The following is a 17,938-nucleotide window of genomic DNA, read 5'->3' as shown; positions in this document are numbered from 1 at the left end:
AGGCGCTCTCTGGAAGACAACTTGTGAAGCTGCGATTCTTCTCATTCTGTTTGCTGTGTGCTGCCGTGATAGCAGTAAGTGCCAAGTGCTTTTCTGTATGAGCCATGGTTGTACATGCCTTTACATGTCTCGGGGCTCACCTCAGCATGCACTTACTGCTCTCTTCAGTATCACGGCAGTGTGTGCGTTGTGTGGGTTTGCGTTGTGTGAGTGTATTCGTATTCATCCATGGTTGTGTTGGTGTTGTGTATGTATTGTGTCAGTTGTGTATTGTGTGTGCGAATTTCTCTGGAAGTGCAAATGCACTGATGCCAGTGTTTTTACTTTCCTCGCTTGCTGCCTCCTTTTATTACATTCGTAAGCTTTCAAATCCGGATCCGGATGAAATTAGCATTTTTGTTGTATTCCATGGGTTAGCGTTTCGCGTGAGTCAAAAACTCTTCAAAAAATTTCAATTTTTTCTACTAATTATCACATTGTAGTCTACAATAAGTAACAACTACATGTCGAGTGTTTCAGTCACGGCAGCTTTCGCAATTAGATCGTCAATGTCGCGAATAATTCCCACCAACAGCAGTTCTCTTTATTGTTTTGCTCGACATCCACTCTATTTCGTAAGTATGCCTTCAACTTTTCATCTTTTGCCTATGGCCTCAAAAACTTGGAGGCTCTTGTCTAGCACTTGTTCCCCTCTTCAGTCAAGTATGAGGGCAAAGTAAGAGAATTACTTTTTATTCGCAACTTTGACGAGCTGTCATGGGCTTGCCGAAAGAAGTCCTTGCATCCAGGTAAGGGGCTTCTGCTCCTTGAATTTCTGAAAGTCTTCCACTTTGCATTTGATTTGCGATTTGCTCTCTAACCTGCCCTGTTGTGAAGCTTTGGTGATGAACCATAGACTGAAAACACAATCTAGATTGCGTCTTACGGTATTTCGGTAAGATGATGAGCTACCTGGATTGCTACTGGTACTCAGCAGCATCCAGCGGTCTCGCTATGCTGCCAGCAGGCCTGAGTGCCATTGCAATTCTGTGAATGCAAACCACCCTCTGGCAAAGCAGACGCGCCCGACAAGGCCACAGTTTAGAAAATCGCCAAAGGCCTTTTTTTTTGTCTAGGAGTGATCGGCAATCCACTTGGTGAGTGTTCGGCACGATTTACGATGAGAGTTTAAAAGCGTGGAGGGGGTCTTGATCCATTGATCATTTCCCCGCGAAGACGTTGATTCAAGAAGATTCAAACGGTACTGCGACTCGCGAAAGTTTACAGCTTTATTGAAAAGCTTACTTATTCCATAAAAGATCATTTCTCTGAACTTAATTGATTCAATATACTACATGCCTGAAACTGTGACAAATTACCTGAATTAGTTGAAAACTTTAAAAATGAAATTCGAGAAAAAATCAGGCAGTTCACAGTCAAAGACATTGAGATAAGAAGGCAAGAGAAAAGTAGAGGACATATCAGTTTGATTGTCGAGATTTTGAAAGATGCTGAAACCATAGTTTTAGAGAGAGTGCAGGCTTTCTTTCCAAAAGTAGCCACTGGAGGGGCAACTTTCAAGAATATTTCATTTCAATGGCTCACAATGAGCGCATTTGCAAAGGTATCTGCGGAGTGAGTGGGTTTGTGTTCTCTAAATTTTTTCTCATGCTGGAAAGTTAGCAATTAAGCAAAATAACTCTCTTTAGACCAATTATAGTTTGTACAAACGCAATTACCCCAATGAATCTTTATTAATTTCAGGCGTGCATTCTTGTGTGATATGATGCGTTTCTAGGATGGCGCAAGGAAACATTTTATTTCGAGAGATTCACAAAAATGCCTGGTTGAAGCGACTTCCACCCCCTGACAAGAAACTTGTATCTCATCTAAAGGTAAAGATTAACTTCATCGAACTACAATTCATTCTCATAATTACTTAAGTTGTGATGTTCTAGCTTAGGCGAAAGATCTGGCCTTAACCATTATCGGTCAAGGTGTCAGATCCGTTTATCAAAGAAACTTATTTATCAATATAGTATACTCCATTTATCAAAGAAACTTATTCAAAGGTACCAGATAAAGTAGAAGCTTTTCTATTACGATTTTGGGCAGCTACTCTAAACTGAAGGTGCCTTCCATTCTCAGAGGATCTTGCTTCAAATCGATGGTAGATCACAGGGATGCTATGAAAATAATCCACCCTACTAGAGGCTTAACCAAATAAGTTCATGCATTTCTAGAGTCAGGCGGAGGATCCACCATCATGATTTTTAGACTTATTTTCACTCCTAAACCGAAGATAGTAGTCTCCTGCCGCGCTCTTTAAGTACGTAAACCTATTTTGCAAGGATTCTATTTAGTATAGTGACTTCCTGCCACAGTCACATCTCAAGCTTTTCTTGGGGACTTAGAATTTCCCGTGGTTCCAGTTGTATCTCTTTGGCCCAAGATTATTTCCGAAAGACGCGTGTAGTCGAGTGAGGTGTCTTTTTACATGTTTTTTGGACCACATGATCAGAAACTGGGATCCAAACTGTGTCCCTGTGGGCCGGAAGGTAAGATTTGTCCCTTAGCATCTTGATTGTAACGTTTTTATCAACTATTTAAATAAAAACTCAGAATTTCACTGTTAGAACGGCGCCAACCACACCAAGAATGCTCTATTCTTACAAATAATGTTTGACCTTTTTGCCTAGCAGGGGCTATAGTCCCCTGCTTCACAAAGAAACTAGCGCAAGAGAAATAGGAACAAAACAAAAATAATCTTCTTTGAACAGTGAAACAGTGAAAACAGTGAAATTCTGAGTTTTTATTTAAATAGTTGATAAAAACGTTACAATCAAGGTGCTAAGGGACAAATCTTACCTTCCGGCCCACAGGGACACAGTTTGGATCCCAGTTTCTGATCATATGGTCCAAAAAACATGTAAAAAGACACCTCACTCGACTACACGCGGGGAACAGAACTAAAACCCTGAAGAAGGACTGTTACCTCACACCATTTTCCTTGTGTTAGGTAGTGTGCTTTCTAGTATGCCAAAAAAATGAAAAAGTGAACCGATATACATTGATTCAATCAACAATACATTAAAAATCCTTTTTAAGGTTTTAGAATATCATTGTCAAATTTTTGACAAGCTCTTTTGTCTTCAGATAGAGACGGATGCAGATTTTTCTACCTGGACACAAGCTTATTCAATGTATTCATCTCATAAGGTACTATGTTTCCTTTTATGAAAGGTTGCATTAAATAAATAAATGAGAACTTGCTGTATTATTTGATCTTCCTTTCAGAAAGGGGAGCGTGTTTGGACTGTTTTTTGTGTACACAATGACAAAGAACCCTTACTTGAATTATATAATGATCAGAAGGAGGCAGGAGCTCACAAACCAGAAGCTGTTATTCAGCTCAGCCCAGTATTACACATTTCACCAACATTGTGTGCAACTGAGGATGAATTTGAATTCGTCATCACTCTTCCATCGGAAGTAATTCGCTTCACTGCTCCAACATGGTTAGCACTTTTTCACCTTTTCAAATTTCAGTGTTATTTCTGAAAGGAAAACTTTATTTTTGATTATGCATATTAGTGTAACCCGCAAAAAAATGGGCATTTGTGTGACCAAAAATAGACTATCGCTTGCAGTGTTCGAAACTCACCTTTGAGTTTTAGGAGCCATGTGGCGCATCAAGCCCGATTTTTAGGCGCCATTGAAGATTTTTTAGGGGCCAAATTGACTTTTTGCCTATATATTACGGCGCATTTATTGAAAATATAGTCGCTAGATGTTTTCGTAACAGAACTAGTAAGTAGTTGTAACTTGGGGAAGACAAAAGCACAAATGTTGAAATCGTGAAGAACAGAAAATGCTTTCACTTGTGGTGCTGAAAATTTCGAATAATCACCCAATATGAAAATTCAGATTTTTAGGGGCCACGTTGGTGCAAAGCCTTCATTTTTTAGAGGCCATGGCCGATTTTTAAGGCGCATTTTGGCGCGTTGGCGCCTGTGAGTTTCGAACACTGATCGCTTGTCCCACATCATTCAAAATACCATGGATTGTAAAAGGCAATACTGCAATTCCCAGTCTAAATTTCTATCATTTTGGTCTATTTTTTGTATTTTATCCGTATCATATTTTACTTTGCTGTCTGTTTGTTTCCTATACTTAAATTTTACGGAAGTTCTCTTAAGGTATAATGACTGTTTTTGGAGAGACTCACTTTGGCAGAATAGAAAAGACTCTGATACGCATTTTTGACAGTGTGTTTTTAAGCATGTCAGAATGGACCGTGAGACTTACTTACATGGCCCCTCATGCAGTAACCCTAGAATCTACTACTTTATAATCCAATTTTTGATTTGTCAATAGTTATGTTTATGCAAGGAGAGAAAACACATCCAATCCACAGTTAAGAGGTTCCAAGTCGGGAATTTTTTTTTTTTTTCATTACCTGCTTGTACTCTATCATAGTTACCCTCTAATTTAGGAGGAATGGTCAAAAAGTTTCTGCTCCTCTTAGAACTGAATGTCAGTGCAATATCTTCTTAGCTGTAAAACAGATTTTATAGATACTTAATCATCTTGAGCCAGAATCTTACCAGTATAATTGTTTAGAGAACTTGCTATCAGCCAATAATATGACAGTAATCTTTTCCACTCCACCAATGTTTCTCACATAATTCTGTGCTGTTTTGAAAGCCAGACTGATCCTTCATCCAGTTTTAAAAGATGATAATCGAATATTCACAATAATTGAAAAGAAAGCAGTATGAGAAAATTCTCTAGTGCAGATTGTTGCCATTCTGATAGGCAGCGAAAGAATGTGAGGTATTTATTGTCCTTTTGGGTTGATTGTCACAGGGACCAAATGATGGAATGGGTTGATAGCATGTGTTCCAAGCTGCGAGAAATGCGGATACTGTCACCCAAAGAAAATCTTTACAGCAAGATGCCTGAGCAGCGGCCACTATTGCTTCCAACAAGGGATCCAAACTCACCTCTACCTTTACCTCCTGCTGGGCCATCAAGTGTTGTGCTGGGTGTTGAGCCTGTACCCGTTACTTTACCTGACCAAAGTGGTAATCATTTATGTTGAAGTATCCATGATAAGAAAGTTTTCAGGGTCTGACAAGTGACATGACCATCACTAATTTAATGTAGCTTAAATTACCATGAACCACAGATTTAAAGAAATGACTGTACGTATGATATGTGATAGCTGACTGGATAAGAGACATTAATCTACCAAAAATAAAAATTTAATCACTGATTCTTAAGGTTAGAGGAGTATTTTACAAACATTTTGGCATTATATGCTTGAAAAATCTTGATGTGATAACTTATTTTGCTTTTCATGCACAAAATGCTGAGACATTGCAAAAAGTATGCGGTATTTGTTGCCTTTTTGCAGGGAATATGCAATTTCATGCATGTGCGCTGACTTCCCATTTTCCAAACCTATTTTTGTAGCCATCTTATTTTTTTTTTTTGTTCAGTTCATTTGGACAATGCAACGCGCTGGTTGCAAAAAGTTTTTACACCCCTGTCAGTCTTCTAGGGGTAGGGTTATGCTGCATTGATTTTACCTAGATTACTAACTCATAATGGGTAAAAATGCTAAAACTTAAACCCCAAAACTAGATGAAATTCAAATAGCAACAACTAATTTCTGGGCTGATTTAAGCTTTATTGTCAAATAGTAGGAAGTAGGTATTTTATGCGTACCATTACACTGCTGTTTTACAACCACACTATTATGATTCGAGTAACTTTTGCAACAAAAGACTACTTAAAAACCAAGTATGTGCCATCAGTATTCTTATGGAGATAAGCGGTTTTATGTATGAGGTTTAGATAGAAGTTCTTCATTGCGAAGTATGACTCATTTGAGAGTTGCTCTGTTTTGTCTTTTCATCCCTTTTATAATGTAAAGAGGTACCCACTTTAATTAAAATAGTTATAAAGGATCGGACCAAATGAAATTCATATTTTTCAAGTTATGAATCATTTATTGCTTCTTTTTTTCAGCAGACTCAGCCATCATAACTGATTCGAGCTCAAGCGGGGATAGGACAAATCCTTCAAATCCTCTTAATGGAGTTTCAGAATTAGTCATGAATCATTCCAGCCCTATTATTGATACTGCTTCTAGTTCAAGGTAATTTCATTATCTCAATTACATGTTACATTCAAAGAAACTTCTTTCCTTTAGTAGAAAAGACCTCAAGTTGAAGGATTGCTGGAATTGATAAGTCAGGAATAGTAATGTATCCTTGAATTTAAAATGAATATCTGCATCTTCTCACTGGGGGCTATGCTCTGTTAGACACGGTGAGAACATAGCAACACACAGTTTGTCTGTCCTCCATGCCCTCTGGTCTTTCTTTCTTGATTCTGCCAGGAGAGATCTTGAAATGCGGGGCAAAGCCCAAATTTTGACAGGTTTTTCTCCATACTTCATCAGGTTTTAAGTGCAAAATAGGTCTGTTGTACACAAGAGACACAGCTGAGTGAATAGACTTTCTAAACGTAAAATTGCACCCAAATCACGATGGGCACATGGAAAAAGTCACTATACCCTCTCTTTCTTATTGTAAACTTTTAAATGTGAGCTCTTCACTACACCTTGTCTCTACAGGACGTTTTACGGGATTTTTCCCAAGTTCAAATCGCAGAAATGAAACTTCTGGACTTTTTCCCCATTCAACAACGCAAAAAAATTTCTTCTTCTTCTCCTTATGTCGTTCCTGGGACTTTACAATGACTCATAGTTGGCACTGTGATTAGTAACTAACTCAATATATTTCCCAACTATGCGTGCGAGATTTTTCTCTGGGACAAATCCCATGTCACGTCCTGTGGAGACAAGGCCTTAATATATTGTAAGTAAGTGTCATTTTACATGGTTACAGGGCTTTACAGAGGCTTTGCAGTCCATCTCGCACCACTGCAGCATCACCGTTCACTGTAAAACTTGGTTCCCCCCAACCGACAATATCAAATCCTTCCTCCTCATCTATTCCCCCTCACACTAACCCCAGCAGCAGTAACTCGGATCATATCAGTAGTATTAGTAATGTTAGCAACTGCAGCGATAGCAATCGGCATCGCAGCAATAACGTAAATAATGTGACTGTGATTGAAGTCAGCTCCTCAGATGCAAGTAGTCAGCTTTTAAGTTCAGGTGTATTTGATTTTAGTTTTGTGAATGAGTCTTTACCTGCTAATGCGGAAAATGAGGAATTTTTTACTCCCCCCGGTACACCTGTTTTGCCTCGATCAGTGGCCAGGTTCATTTCTAACTCTCTCTCAGGGATTAAACAAAGTCAGCCCTCTAACTCTCAACAGGTGGGCTCTGTTCTGGCGGTTAACTACCCATCAGCATCTAGTGGTCATAGTGAGTACAAAACCAATAGTGAAGTTAACCAACCTCTCAGCATTGATGGTTGTGAGCCGACGGTAAATGCTGTGACTGCAACAGTTAGCCCTGTAATATCCTCTTCAACTTCTGCCGTTTCTGTTCTTGTTCCCTCCCAAGCTTTATCTCCTCCTCCATGTTCGTCTCCATCAATTGCCTCGGTTCCTCTCTCATCTGAAAACAGCTCCAGCGACAGTAATGTTTACGAGCATTTATTCCTGTCAACCAATCAGACGCCTCAGTCACCATCTGGGCTTGACGCTATGCCTCAATCTCCAACAATCAATGAAGATATAGTGACACCAATAGTAGCCACCCCTCTGATATCGGTAATTTCTTTCTTTTCTCTTCTAACATCTTTTATCTTGCTCCTTTGAGTGGATAATGATTCTAATTGTTCAAGGTAGGAACTTTTACTTGAACCCCCATCATTCACTCGCCATTTGATCGTAAATTTTAAGGCAAGTTACTCTGTTTCTTCTTGCGCACTTGAATTTCTGGAAAAATTTTAGGAAGCTGTGATAACTCAAAAGCTTTTTGATCCATGAATAATTACCAACAGCAATATGCCAAAGTTTGAGAAAATTCCTGTAGTCGTTTGAAGTGAAGTGTAGAGATTCCCATTGATGTAGTTCTCAAAGGCCAGAGAAAGGGAAAAATTCATATCAAATTATTAATGAATAACAGAGGAAGACTCAGAACCGGCCATGCCCGATTTTGTGAGGGCTTATGGTGAGAAATTGTTCAAGCACAGCTGATTGATGGGTGCTCTTGCAAAAGGCCCCCAAAACTATCAAAACACTTGTCTGGGAACAGCTCTCATGATCATTATGTCAATGATCATCAGCGCTACATGCACCGAATTTGTGCTCCTTCAGAAGCAGTAGCGCAGTAGTTCTGTGCCCGCTTTGCTCACTCCACTTTGCTTTGGAGGCTTAAGAGCTCAGTCACTAATCAGTCTATATTTTTGGTTTTAATTTTTTATTAAGTATTATTGAGGCATTAAAAATGGCAAGAAACCAAAAGAGGAATTTGAAGAGTTTCTCTCATATCTACAGAGAAAGAGGCATGAGCAAGTTTTTCAATGTAACCATATTTGTGTGGGAGAGAAAATATTAAAAAAAGGTTTAACAGCATGGGTCAAATAAAATTCAAAAGATGTAATCTGAGTATGCTAGAAATTTTTGATCAAATTACGGGATAAAGAGTGTTGTAATGTGAGCAGCACCAGGAAGAAAAGCAAGCAATTTTCCTCTATTTTCATTCAGTATTTCTGACTTGTTAAATACGATTTAGTGGAGTATTTTCTATCTTGCCAACAGATTGAACACTGACACTTGTGTAAAGGTTCTAACTGGATCTTGACGTTGATCTCTTGACATTATCAAAAGAGATGATAAGAAACTATCCAGTAAGTGGTAGAGAAATGTAATTTATTTTGACTTGCACTGCAGGGCTGCATGAATTTTACAAACTTTAAAATGCTAAATGGAAGGAGTGGAAAATAACTCTCAGGTGTTTCAAAAATCCAAGCCAAATTCATGTATTGTCATGTGCTGACCTTCTCACAGATACTCGTAGTATCTCAAAAAATTGCAGAGGTTTCTTTGAAATTCAAAGAGCGTTAAAACTGTTTTTACCACCATGGTGGTTCAAGTGATATACTGACCACTTTTATCCGCAATACTGATCTATGTCACTTGAAAATCATTTTCAGAATATTCATGGTCCAGTGAGCAGAGGGCGTGGGAATATGCGTTCACGGAGAAGAGGGTCTCATCCTGAAGTATCATCACCTATTGCTGCTGATAGGATCCGTATAGTTCCTTCACACCGATTACAACCAGCTCCACGACCAGTGCGGCAGCCGATGAGTGTGGAGCCATCAGGTCCGTCGAGACTCACACTACGTGAACAGCAAGTTATGCAGTTGCGGCGAGAAATGCTTCATCCAGGAGGTGTCCGTTTACAGGTACGTCGCAAAGACTGCCTTGGTCCTATTGCTTTTGTAGATGCCTTCAATGCTGTTTGGGTTGCCGGCTGGAAACAAAAAGAGCATCCAATGCTCTACAATGTCCTTCATATCGGTGATCAAATCATGAGTGTGGCTGGAGTTCAGCTGCATTCTGCAGCAGACACGCTCAAAGTAATCAAAGGTGTTCAAAGTCTTTATATTGAATTTGTCATACGTCGAGTGCCTTGTGGACGGATCTATGCAATCAGGCGCGAACGTGAAGGACAAAGTTTAGGCATTGTTCAAGAGGGAACCGCTGAGATTCGAGAAGTCATACCTGGTAGCTTGGCTGCAATGCAGGGACTCTCATCACGGACGCCAACCATGGATGGCCTTTCCTTAACATCATGGGTTTTAACTGAGATCAATGGCCGACCGCTGAATTTGTTCTTCAAAGAGAATGAAGTGCGAGATAGGCTGAATGCAGTTGGTCTTGACATATCAATTTTAGTACAACCATTTGACTTGGTCAAACAAATTAAAAAGCAGCTGAAGACAATACGAAGTTACAAAGATTTCATTGTCCAGTGATGTATTCTCCTGAAAATTGCCTGTACCTACCCAGGTTTAAAATTAATTCTAGGATAGTTATTAAAAATCAATAACTATTGCTCCATGATGCCTTTTATTTTATTTCTATCCTATGTAGAGCTCCCATGGTTAACATGTATTTAAGTACCTCCCACAGAAACTGAAATTCAATTTCACAATCGGGCAAGTATTTTTGGAGATGAATGGCTGAGCCAAATGTGTCCTGGTTTTAGACCAAGCAATGTGATTACTATCTTGAAATAGTCAGATCAATGCAAAAACGATTTTACTAAAAATGTTTGATAGTTATTTGAAAAGAAAGACAGTGATGGTTTTCTTTTCAAAAAAAATTCCGGATTTCTTTTTCTTGGAACACCTTACTGATTGGACTAAATGTATTATGTTAACATGTATTCAGTATTTGGTGATGTATGTCTCTGTGATGTTTGATGTAAGAAGTCATCATTAGACTATGGTGACTGTAACCTATGATAAGGTTTGCAGATCTCTCCGATCTCTCCATGCAGCTGCCAATGCCAGTTTCTCACAGAAAATGCGTATTGTGCTCTTTTTTCTCCTAGACATTAACCCTTTAGTTAAGTATGCACCGTACCAGTTACTCAAATCAGCAATCAAGCAGAAAATTATTCAAAGAATGAAAAGTTTGAGAATCAAATCCTGTATTAAATCTTCGTATTAGCAGTTAACAGTCATCTATTGCATATCATGCAGCACTGGATTGCAATCTTTTTTACTCTTTTTTCTTTCATTTAACAAAGAGCAATTACAAGGCAAAGGGAAATTTTTGATCGCTGCCATGTCCATGTAACTTTGGAATACATTCTCAGACTTGCTTTCTGTATAGTTACGCTGTGAAACTCGCAGGCTATATTCCATAAAGAATTGCTTCTATTTTAGGCCAATCTATTGATCGTCTCTCAGTAATTACATGGAGAGTCAGGAAAGAGATGTCCCTAACACAAAGAGTCAAAAGATCTATTTACTTCAGTCGAAAACAGCTATTTCTCAAGCCGTACAATTTCTTTAGTTTGATACTTAAAGTATCTGCCAAACCTGTAAGGTCTGATTTTGTCCTATATTTATTACTGTAGAGATGAAATTCTAAAGTATAAATTAAATTTTCATCTTACAAGTAAGTCAAATTTTGATTCTCCTTTCCATAATTAAGGGGCTTGGAGGACAAGGAGCATAAGTGTAAGTTTAAAAAAAAATTTAGATTTTCATGAGCTCAACTAAAACTAGTTTGGAAGTATTTGTAAGTATTTGAAAAATTCACAATTAAAATCCAACTTTTAAGCATCAAAAAATGAATTTAAACTTCCTTTCTACCATAAGGCTCCAAAGTAATTTTTGAAACTAAACACATATTTCTTGAAATAGCAGAAACTGCACGTTTGTGCCTTGTCCTCCAAGCCCCTCAATTCGTCATTTTTCAGACGAAAGAATGTATCTCTATTTTGCCAGTGCTGTATTTCTACTTGGAAATTGGAACCTCACTGGGAAACTGATGAGGTTTCCGTTACCAATTGAAAATTTTGCCGATTTAATTATGGTAATGTGCAAAAAGCGGCATACTTTGGGAAGAAATTGCAGTCATATTTTTGGAAAAAAATTGAATTGTTTGAGTCGATTTTGCATTCTTAGAATAAAGTCGCGTTCCTGTGTCTGGAAAAAAACGGATTTCAGCCAAAAATTCTACAGCCTTTTAATGGATCACATCGTTAATATTTACTACAAAATTTCACAAAGGCCTTAACTTCTTCTCGATTTTCTCTCATCCCTTTCTTAATTGTTTCTTGCAGAAAAAGGTATCTAAACATTCCGTAAATTTTAAGAGTTCTTCAGTAAAGAAGAACAAGATAGGAGTAAAAAATAATGGAAACTCTTTAAGAAAATGGTTAAAATCAAATGCAGTGACTGGCATTAATCCAGGATTAATGGCAGTTTTCAAGTCAAGAAATTTCTGTCACTTGAGCTATCTTTTGGTTTCAATTACTGCCCTTGACAGTTTCAATTTACCATTTTAAGGTATCTGTACGCCAATTTTAGGCATACCCCTGAGTATACCAATAAGATTTAGCGAATGATAGTGGTCATGCTTGAAGGGGCTGTGTCTCCTGTGTCAATAGCTGTTGGTAACATCATCTCCTGCAATAACTCGAATGTAGTATCTTGAGTCCTTATTTTTCAACAAATGTTTTATTATCTATCATTTTATAGAAGTCTTATCCGTTCTTGTGATATATTTTTAAAAACGGACTAGAATATTTTCGCTTTTGTTTTGATTGTTTGTATGTTTGAAATTTTTACAACAGTTTGTTTTGTTATTTTAATTATACCTCCAATATAATTAACATGAAAATTATCTTCTCTTTTTCGTACCTTAATTAGCCTTCTTTAAATTTCTGCTCAAATCTTATCAGATAATCTCTCTGTGGTCCTCGAGCAAGGTATTTCAGCTATGCATTTTTATGAAGAAAATCAGGTCCTCAGTGAATTTTGAGAAAATTTTCTGTCATCCTCAAATGGCAGGAGGAATTTAGGAGGTCCTTTATAATTTATTAATACCATGGCAATTATTGGTAAAAAAAAGAGTTGTGGTTGTAAGATCATTGAGTTTATTTTTATCAAATACAGCTTGGAAAGTAAAAGAGTGTAAGCAGAATGATAAGGTGGGGAAGGGGGAAGGATATCAAAGTGTTAAAGTGACTACACACTGGATTGATCATAGCCAAACTAGTGTCTGATAGTTTACTGAGTTAATTAAGTCAAAAATTGATGTAAAAACTTAAATTAACTTTTTTGGAAGAAAATATCAGAATGATGACTATGAGGATAAAACACCATGCAAGGTATTAATTCTCTAAAAATTTGATAGCAAGTTGGATGCAAACCACAAGTACAATGGGTTATGTATTCGATGTAAAATTTATACACTGAAATTGGGAGCTGAAAATAGAAGTCATTGGTTTGTTGTCGAGTGGTTCTCTGAAATTTGCAGGAGTCTTGGAATTTTCAACAAGAGTGAGATGCAACAGTCATCAATTAAAAATAAAACATCAATCTAAAATATCTGAATAAATTTAATAAATTTATTTCACTTTGGATGAAGACTATTCAAATTTAAAAAATACGACTGAGGATCAACGACAAATGACTCCCATCTTCAGGATGAAAAACTTGACACGACTCAAAAATTTACTCTGACCACATCTACCGATTTTTAAAACCTGTAAATGGGAGTAACGATAGTAGAATATGACTCAAAAACTCATGGATGAAAGTAACTCTTCTTTTTCTTTTCTTTCACAAGAAAATCTAAGTTTGCCTAGCTTTATGCAGAACACGAGCTCAACTGAGGTTAATCCAGGTAGCTGTCACTTCATGAGAGGATTATTTGACTCAAATAATTAAGAATGTCCATCGTTCCTTGATATCACAATTAGGTATTTCTAAAAAATTTTGTAAAGTCAGGGTAATAATCCTTCTCTTAAATATAAACTCGGAAAAATTGATACACGTACACTGTTCTTTCATTGTGTTACAAAAAGATAATTTTTCTTAGTATGATTTTTTCTTTTGTAAAACCTTCTTGCTCTTTTCATCTTACATGTAATTAAGGATGAATTCCTTTTTTCACTATTTTAGTGTGGTCTTTAAACTTAACTTTAGGAAGACGCCTGGAGAAAATACGGGCAACAAATGAAATCACAGCCTTTAATCTGAATTGCTACAGGGTTTCAAAGGCCACAGATTATCAACTGATATTTGGTCGGAGAACATTAATAAAGGAATGGAAAACATTGAGCGGTTGCTAAATTTATATAAAATCGATTGATTAGATTTTAATCAACAAATTATTCAATTCGATTGTACAATTTTATTCAATGGAAGCGTGACCTGCCACAATATAATTAAATCTGATAATAGAGGTGTGCTCCAAAATAGCAATCATCTTGCATAGGTAGTTTTAATTTGAGCAGGACCAGGAGGAAACACAGATATTTACGACGTTATCTTTTAAACTTCCAGGTTTAAGAAATTTTGAATGTGAACTTGAACCCTTATAATTCTGAATTTTCCATCTTTAATACCACAAAAACTTATTAGAAAACGATAGGCTCCATTTTGATGAATCGTGAATTGTAAGAGACATTACAACCGCTTGGCGCAGAATTGTGACCATCCTGTCACTGATAAGAAAATTTTAGTTCTTGACTTTGTTTTTCGACAAATAATCATTAACTTCTCTTAGGAGACCTATGATATCATCATGTTCAACCAGTTGAATTGCCTCATCGATCTGCACCCATTTGAAAGAAGTATGTTCTTCAGATACTTTGACAGTTTCGTTTTGATCCTTGAGCTCAGCTAACCAGTAGATCACTGTTTTGTTCTTATCACCCACCATATACTGGAATGCAAAACATTTCAATTTAAAAATGGTCTGGTGGTAAACAGATAAATATTAAAAAAAACGAGACTTGTGCTTTCGTAATCAAAAGTAATAGCAAACTTAAATGTAAGAAGCCTTTTTCTAGCCTCTTCAATGTACCCATTTCCATCACTATTGTCTAGAAACCGACAGTTGAAGTTAAATTACGACATCATTTACTCTTCCTCTTTCTGCCTTTCAAAAGAAAGACTCTAAAAACAAAGTTTTTGGATGTTATTAAAAGTTTCATTAACTTAATATTCCAATGGTTATTATTCATGGATCTTTCGTTACCCATGATAACTTTCATTACAGTCCACCGGGAGAAAACTTGCTACATCTTCAGAAAACGTTTCTCAATCATGAACAATGAAGGTAGCAAAAATTAAAAATTTTGGTCAGTCAGTTAATACCAATTGTCAATAAGTTATTGAAATCAGCCTACAACAAATTAATAAATCCGTAAATCAATATCTGAGCTGAGAGATGGATTACCGTTAAAGTCCTTTGAAAATCTGGTATGATTGACAGAGCTTTTTGAGGTAATCCAGTTTCTTCACTTGTCTCTCGCCATGCGGTTTCCAAATCAGATTCACCAGGATCCACGTGTCCTACAAGAGGGAAAAGAGACTAAAATCAACTATAGAACATTCGAATGGTTACCACTGATTTTCCCATTAAATAATAAATACAAGATGCTCAAAAACTCATCACTGATGGAGCATCATCAATTAGTTGGGAATTCAAGAGTATATGATGCGGTGTCCCAAAAGGTGTAAGAAGATACTTTTTTGCAGATCCATTAAGTTCTCATATTGATGTTATGGAAACAACTACAGTTTTTACTTAGTCTGTTATTTATCAAGATTGATCTCGCCTTAACAGTCACTCAGACGTATTGAGTCTTGTTAAGCAAAATTGGAACATACCCAACCAATAGGGGGCAAACACAACTGAGATACAGTGTGCGATCCTGATTTTAAATTAACTTACACGTATCCATCGTTCTCTTTTGAGTCACAGAGCTGATTTGACTACTAATTGGAGTCTAAAAATTTCAAAATGCTTTTCATCTTTCAAAATTCAGAGATTATTCCTTGAGAATTAACGTTTTCTTTGAATTACGCTCATCAAACTTTTCAAATTAAAGCTTTGAATCGGTGAGCACCCTGAGCACATGATCAATTAGAGTAGACTATACTTGATATTTTTTCCAGAAATTTTCAAAGATTTCTGTTATTTATATACGTAGGTGAGAGCAGAAAAAATTTCAGGTTGTATTATTGTTTCAATTCTTTTTAAAAAGTAAGTAACTTAAGAAAATGTTGAAAGTCAATATAGTCGTATGCTTATTGACTTCAGTCATGGATTTAACACATCGACGGTGTAAGTCGGCAATCACATAACTCGGTTTGCAACGTCGCAGACTTCCTGTCATACTGTATTTTTTAAACGGTAACTACAGAACGGATATTCTTAAAAATTGCCATGAGTTTTCTTTTTTGTGCGAAGAAAATTCTGCAAAAACTTCAAGGAATGATGTCAATTTTTTCTCCTTTAAAAAAATAACATAGAGGCGGAGATTTTTAGACACCGCAAACGAGTTATGTGATTGCCGACTTGCACCGTCGACATGCTGTATCTCACATATCAGAGGGCTTTTCACGGCTCCTTGAAAAGACATCTTAGGAAGAAAAGTAAACAGCAAGCTCACCCTTGGGTGGTGACCAATGATGGTGACCATACGATGCTTGAAGGAGTAAGTACTCAATTATGGTGTTTGCACGGCGGAAAATAATAAATCCTGCTGCTCTTAAGGACATTGGAAATGCGACTATCACAATAATGAAGTGAACAAGAACAGGAAGCAACTGTCATTCAATTTGAATACCCCTGGCGCTTAAGGTGGCTTCCGAAGTGCTGTAACATAAAATGAAGGTAATACACATAATACTTCGCTTGATTCGTTCTTTAGATTTCATTGGTACCCTGTGACAACAAGGTAGAGTCTACGTAAAATAAGTTTACGTACTTTTGGAGTGTAACAGAAAATCCTTAATTCCTCTCTTAACTTAACATGTCAAAGTAACGTCAGACGATCTCCTGACAATGTCTAGAAGTGCGTAAGGTTATTCGGTGTGGACTCAAGGAAAAATAACTAGTCCTATACTTATACTTCGAAACCAGGTACTTGAGACTAGATCATTCCATGCCTTTCCACTACATTAATTGCGGTTTTGAATTAAGTGAAAAAAAATAAGGTTGCAAGACTTGAATTTGAGAGAGATGTCTTGGGTAAGAAACCATACGCTTGTAAACCTTGGCAGCACTCGTAATAAGAGGGGCGTAGGATCCCCCCGAAAGAATCTATTCCAACTTTCCAATGGCTTTGAACATGAAAACTCCGTGGTGTAAGTGCACCTAACTTTTTGTTACATTTGGGTGCAATTCTGTTGTAAATGATGAAGCATATCAGTTTGAAATATAATATAACATAACACAGAATCAAAAGTTGAAAAAAGAAATGTGAATTCAACTGGATTGAGCTCAAAGAGACTAGTTTGCAAGAGGGATGGCAGTCCATTTCATGAAATCAATTCAACTTAATTTATTACTGGCACAGTAAATTTTAAACAATTATTGCTGCCTTTTCATTCGTATGATACCATTTTATTATCAGAGACAAGTGTTATAGTCTGAAATGTTAGAGAACGATTGACCAGAGGTGATAATGGGATTGAGATTGAGTTGAATTTGTCTTTTCAAGTGTCGCATGGAAAATAAAGGTGGGTAATGTGCAGAAAAAAAAGGCCAAGTTAATTACATATTTGCCTGAGGATCCAAGGAGGAAAAACTCTTGGAAAAACAATAACAATTCAGTGCACAAATTACTAGGAAAAAATACGAGAGTGTGATAACAGGGACGAGTTGTGAGTTGATTCTGATGAAAACTGATAAGAGCGAAATTAAAACATTGTATACTGATAAGAAGGTTTTTGCTTCCTGCTGAGATGCGGCAAACGACAAGCAACGTACACCACGGAGTGTCACCTCTCAACTATCGTAACGTAAACAGAAACACCGCGCTTTTGAAATTGATTTCCTCTTATCACTACTACTATTGTATTTTTGTAATGTAAATCATTGTACATTCTACATATTGTTTCCCAACTCCCATCTCAATCACCTGATTTGTAATCACGAAAACTTCGCGCACAGATGTTCTAAGTGCCTAAAAATCGAAAACTCTTTAATCAAATGTAGGCATAGTATTAAACATAAAGAGTGCCCCTCTTGCAAAAGCCTTACAATCCCTTTGGTCATGCCGCTAACCAAAAACCCACCCCCCTCAACTCCACCTGGTCAATCCTCTAAGCAAGCAAAACAACCTGCAGACACCAACACCAAATCCAAATCGGACAAAGAATCTTCCCAAGAACCTCAGCCAAAGAAGAATGCTGCAACTACCAACGACGCCTCCGCCAATGGGACGAAACCTCAGCCTACAATCCTGAAACCTAGGTACAACCCG

At 37.2% G+C, this 17,938-nt stretch overlaps 2 protein-coding genes across 3 annotated transcripts; one reads left to right on the top strand and one right to left on the bottom strand.

Moving 5' to 3' along the window:
- The first annotated feature begins 225 nt into the window (after positions 1-225).
- On the top strand, positions 226-12,333 carry LOC109042982 (uncharacterized). 2 transcript variants are annotated; one of them, XM_019059995.2, is made up of 7 exons: positions 226-614; positions 1,744-1,874; positions 3,277-3,497; positions 4,849-5,066; positions 6,019-6,145; positions 6,900-7,734; positions 9,123-12,333. In XM_019059995.2, the coding sequence occupies exons 2-7, from the start codon at positions 1,779-1,781 to the stop codon at positions 9,948-9,950; spliced, it is 2,325 nt and encodes a 774-aa protein (XP_018915540.2). In that variant the 5' UTR covers positions 226-614; positions 1,744-1,778; the 3' UTR covers positions 9,951-12,333. The 2 variants fall into 2 exon arrangements, with proteins under 2 accessions (XP_018915540.2, XP_018915532.2); XM_019059987.2 differs by having other exon boundaries at positions 229-614; positions 6,016-6,145.
- A 1,341-nt stretch (positions 12,334-13,674) lies between these two features.
- On the bottom strand, positions 13,675-17,370 carry Datp (purine phosphoribosyltransferase family protein Apf). Its single transcript, XM_072301310.1, has 4 exons — positions 17,231-17,370; positions 16,121-16,326; positions 14,902-15,017; positions 13,675-14,385 (listed from the first exon to the last, which is right to left on the bottom strand). The coding sequence occupies exons 2-4, from the start codon at positions 16,227-16,229 to the stop codon at positions 14,179-14,181; spliced, it is 432 nt and encodes a 143-aa protein (XP_072157411.1). The 5' UTR covers positions 16,230-16,326; positions 17,231-17,370; the 3' UTR covers positions 13,675-14,178.
- Between the last annotated feature and the right edge of the window lie 568 nt (positions 17,371-17,938).

This window comes from Bemisia tabaci, chromosome 6 (assembly GCF_918797505.1).
Source record: "Bemisia tabaci chromosome 6, PGI_BMITA_v3".
Lineage (NCBI taxonomy): Eukaryota > Metazoa > Arthropoda > Insecta > Hemiptera > Aleyrodidae > Bemisia > Bemisia tabaci.
This window is presented reverse-complemented; position numbering and strand designations above follow the sequence as displayed.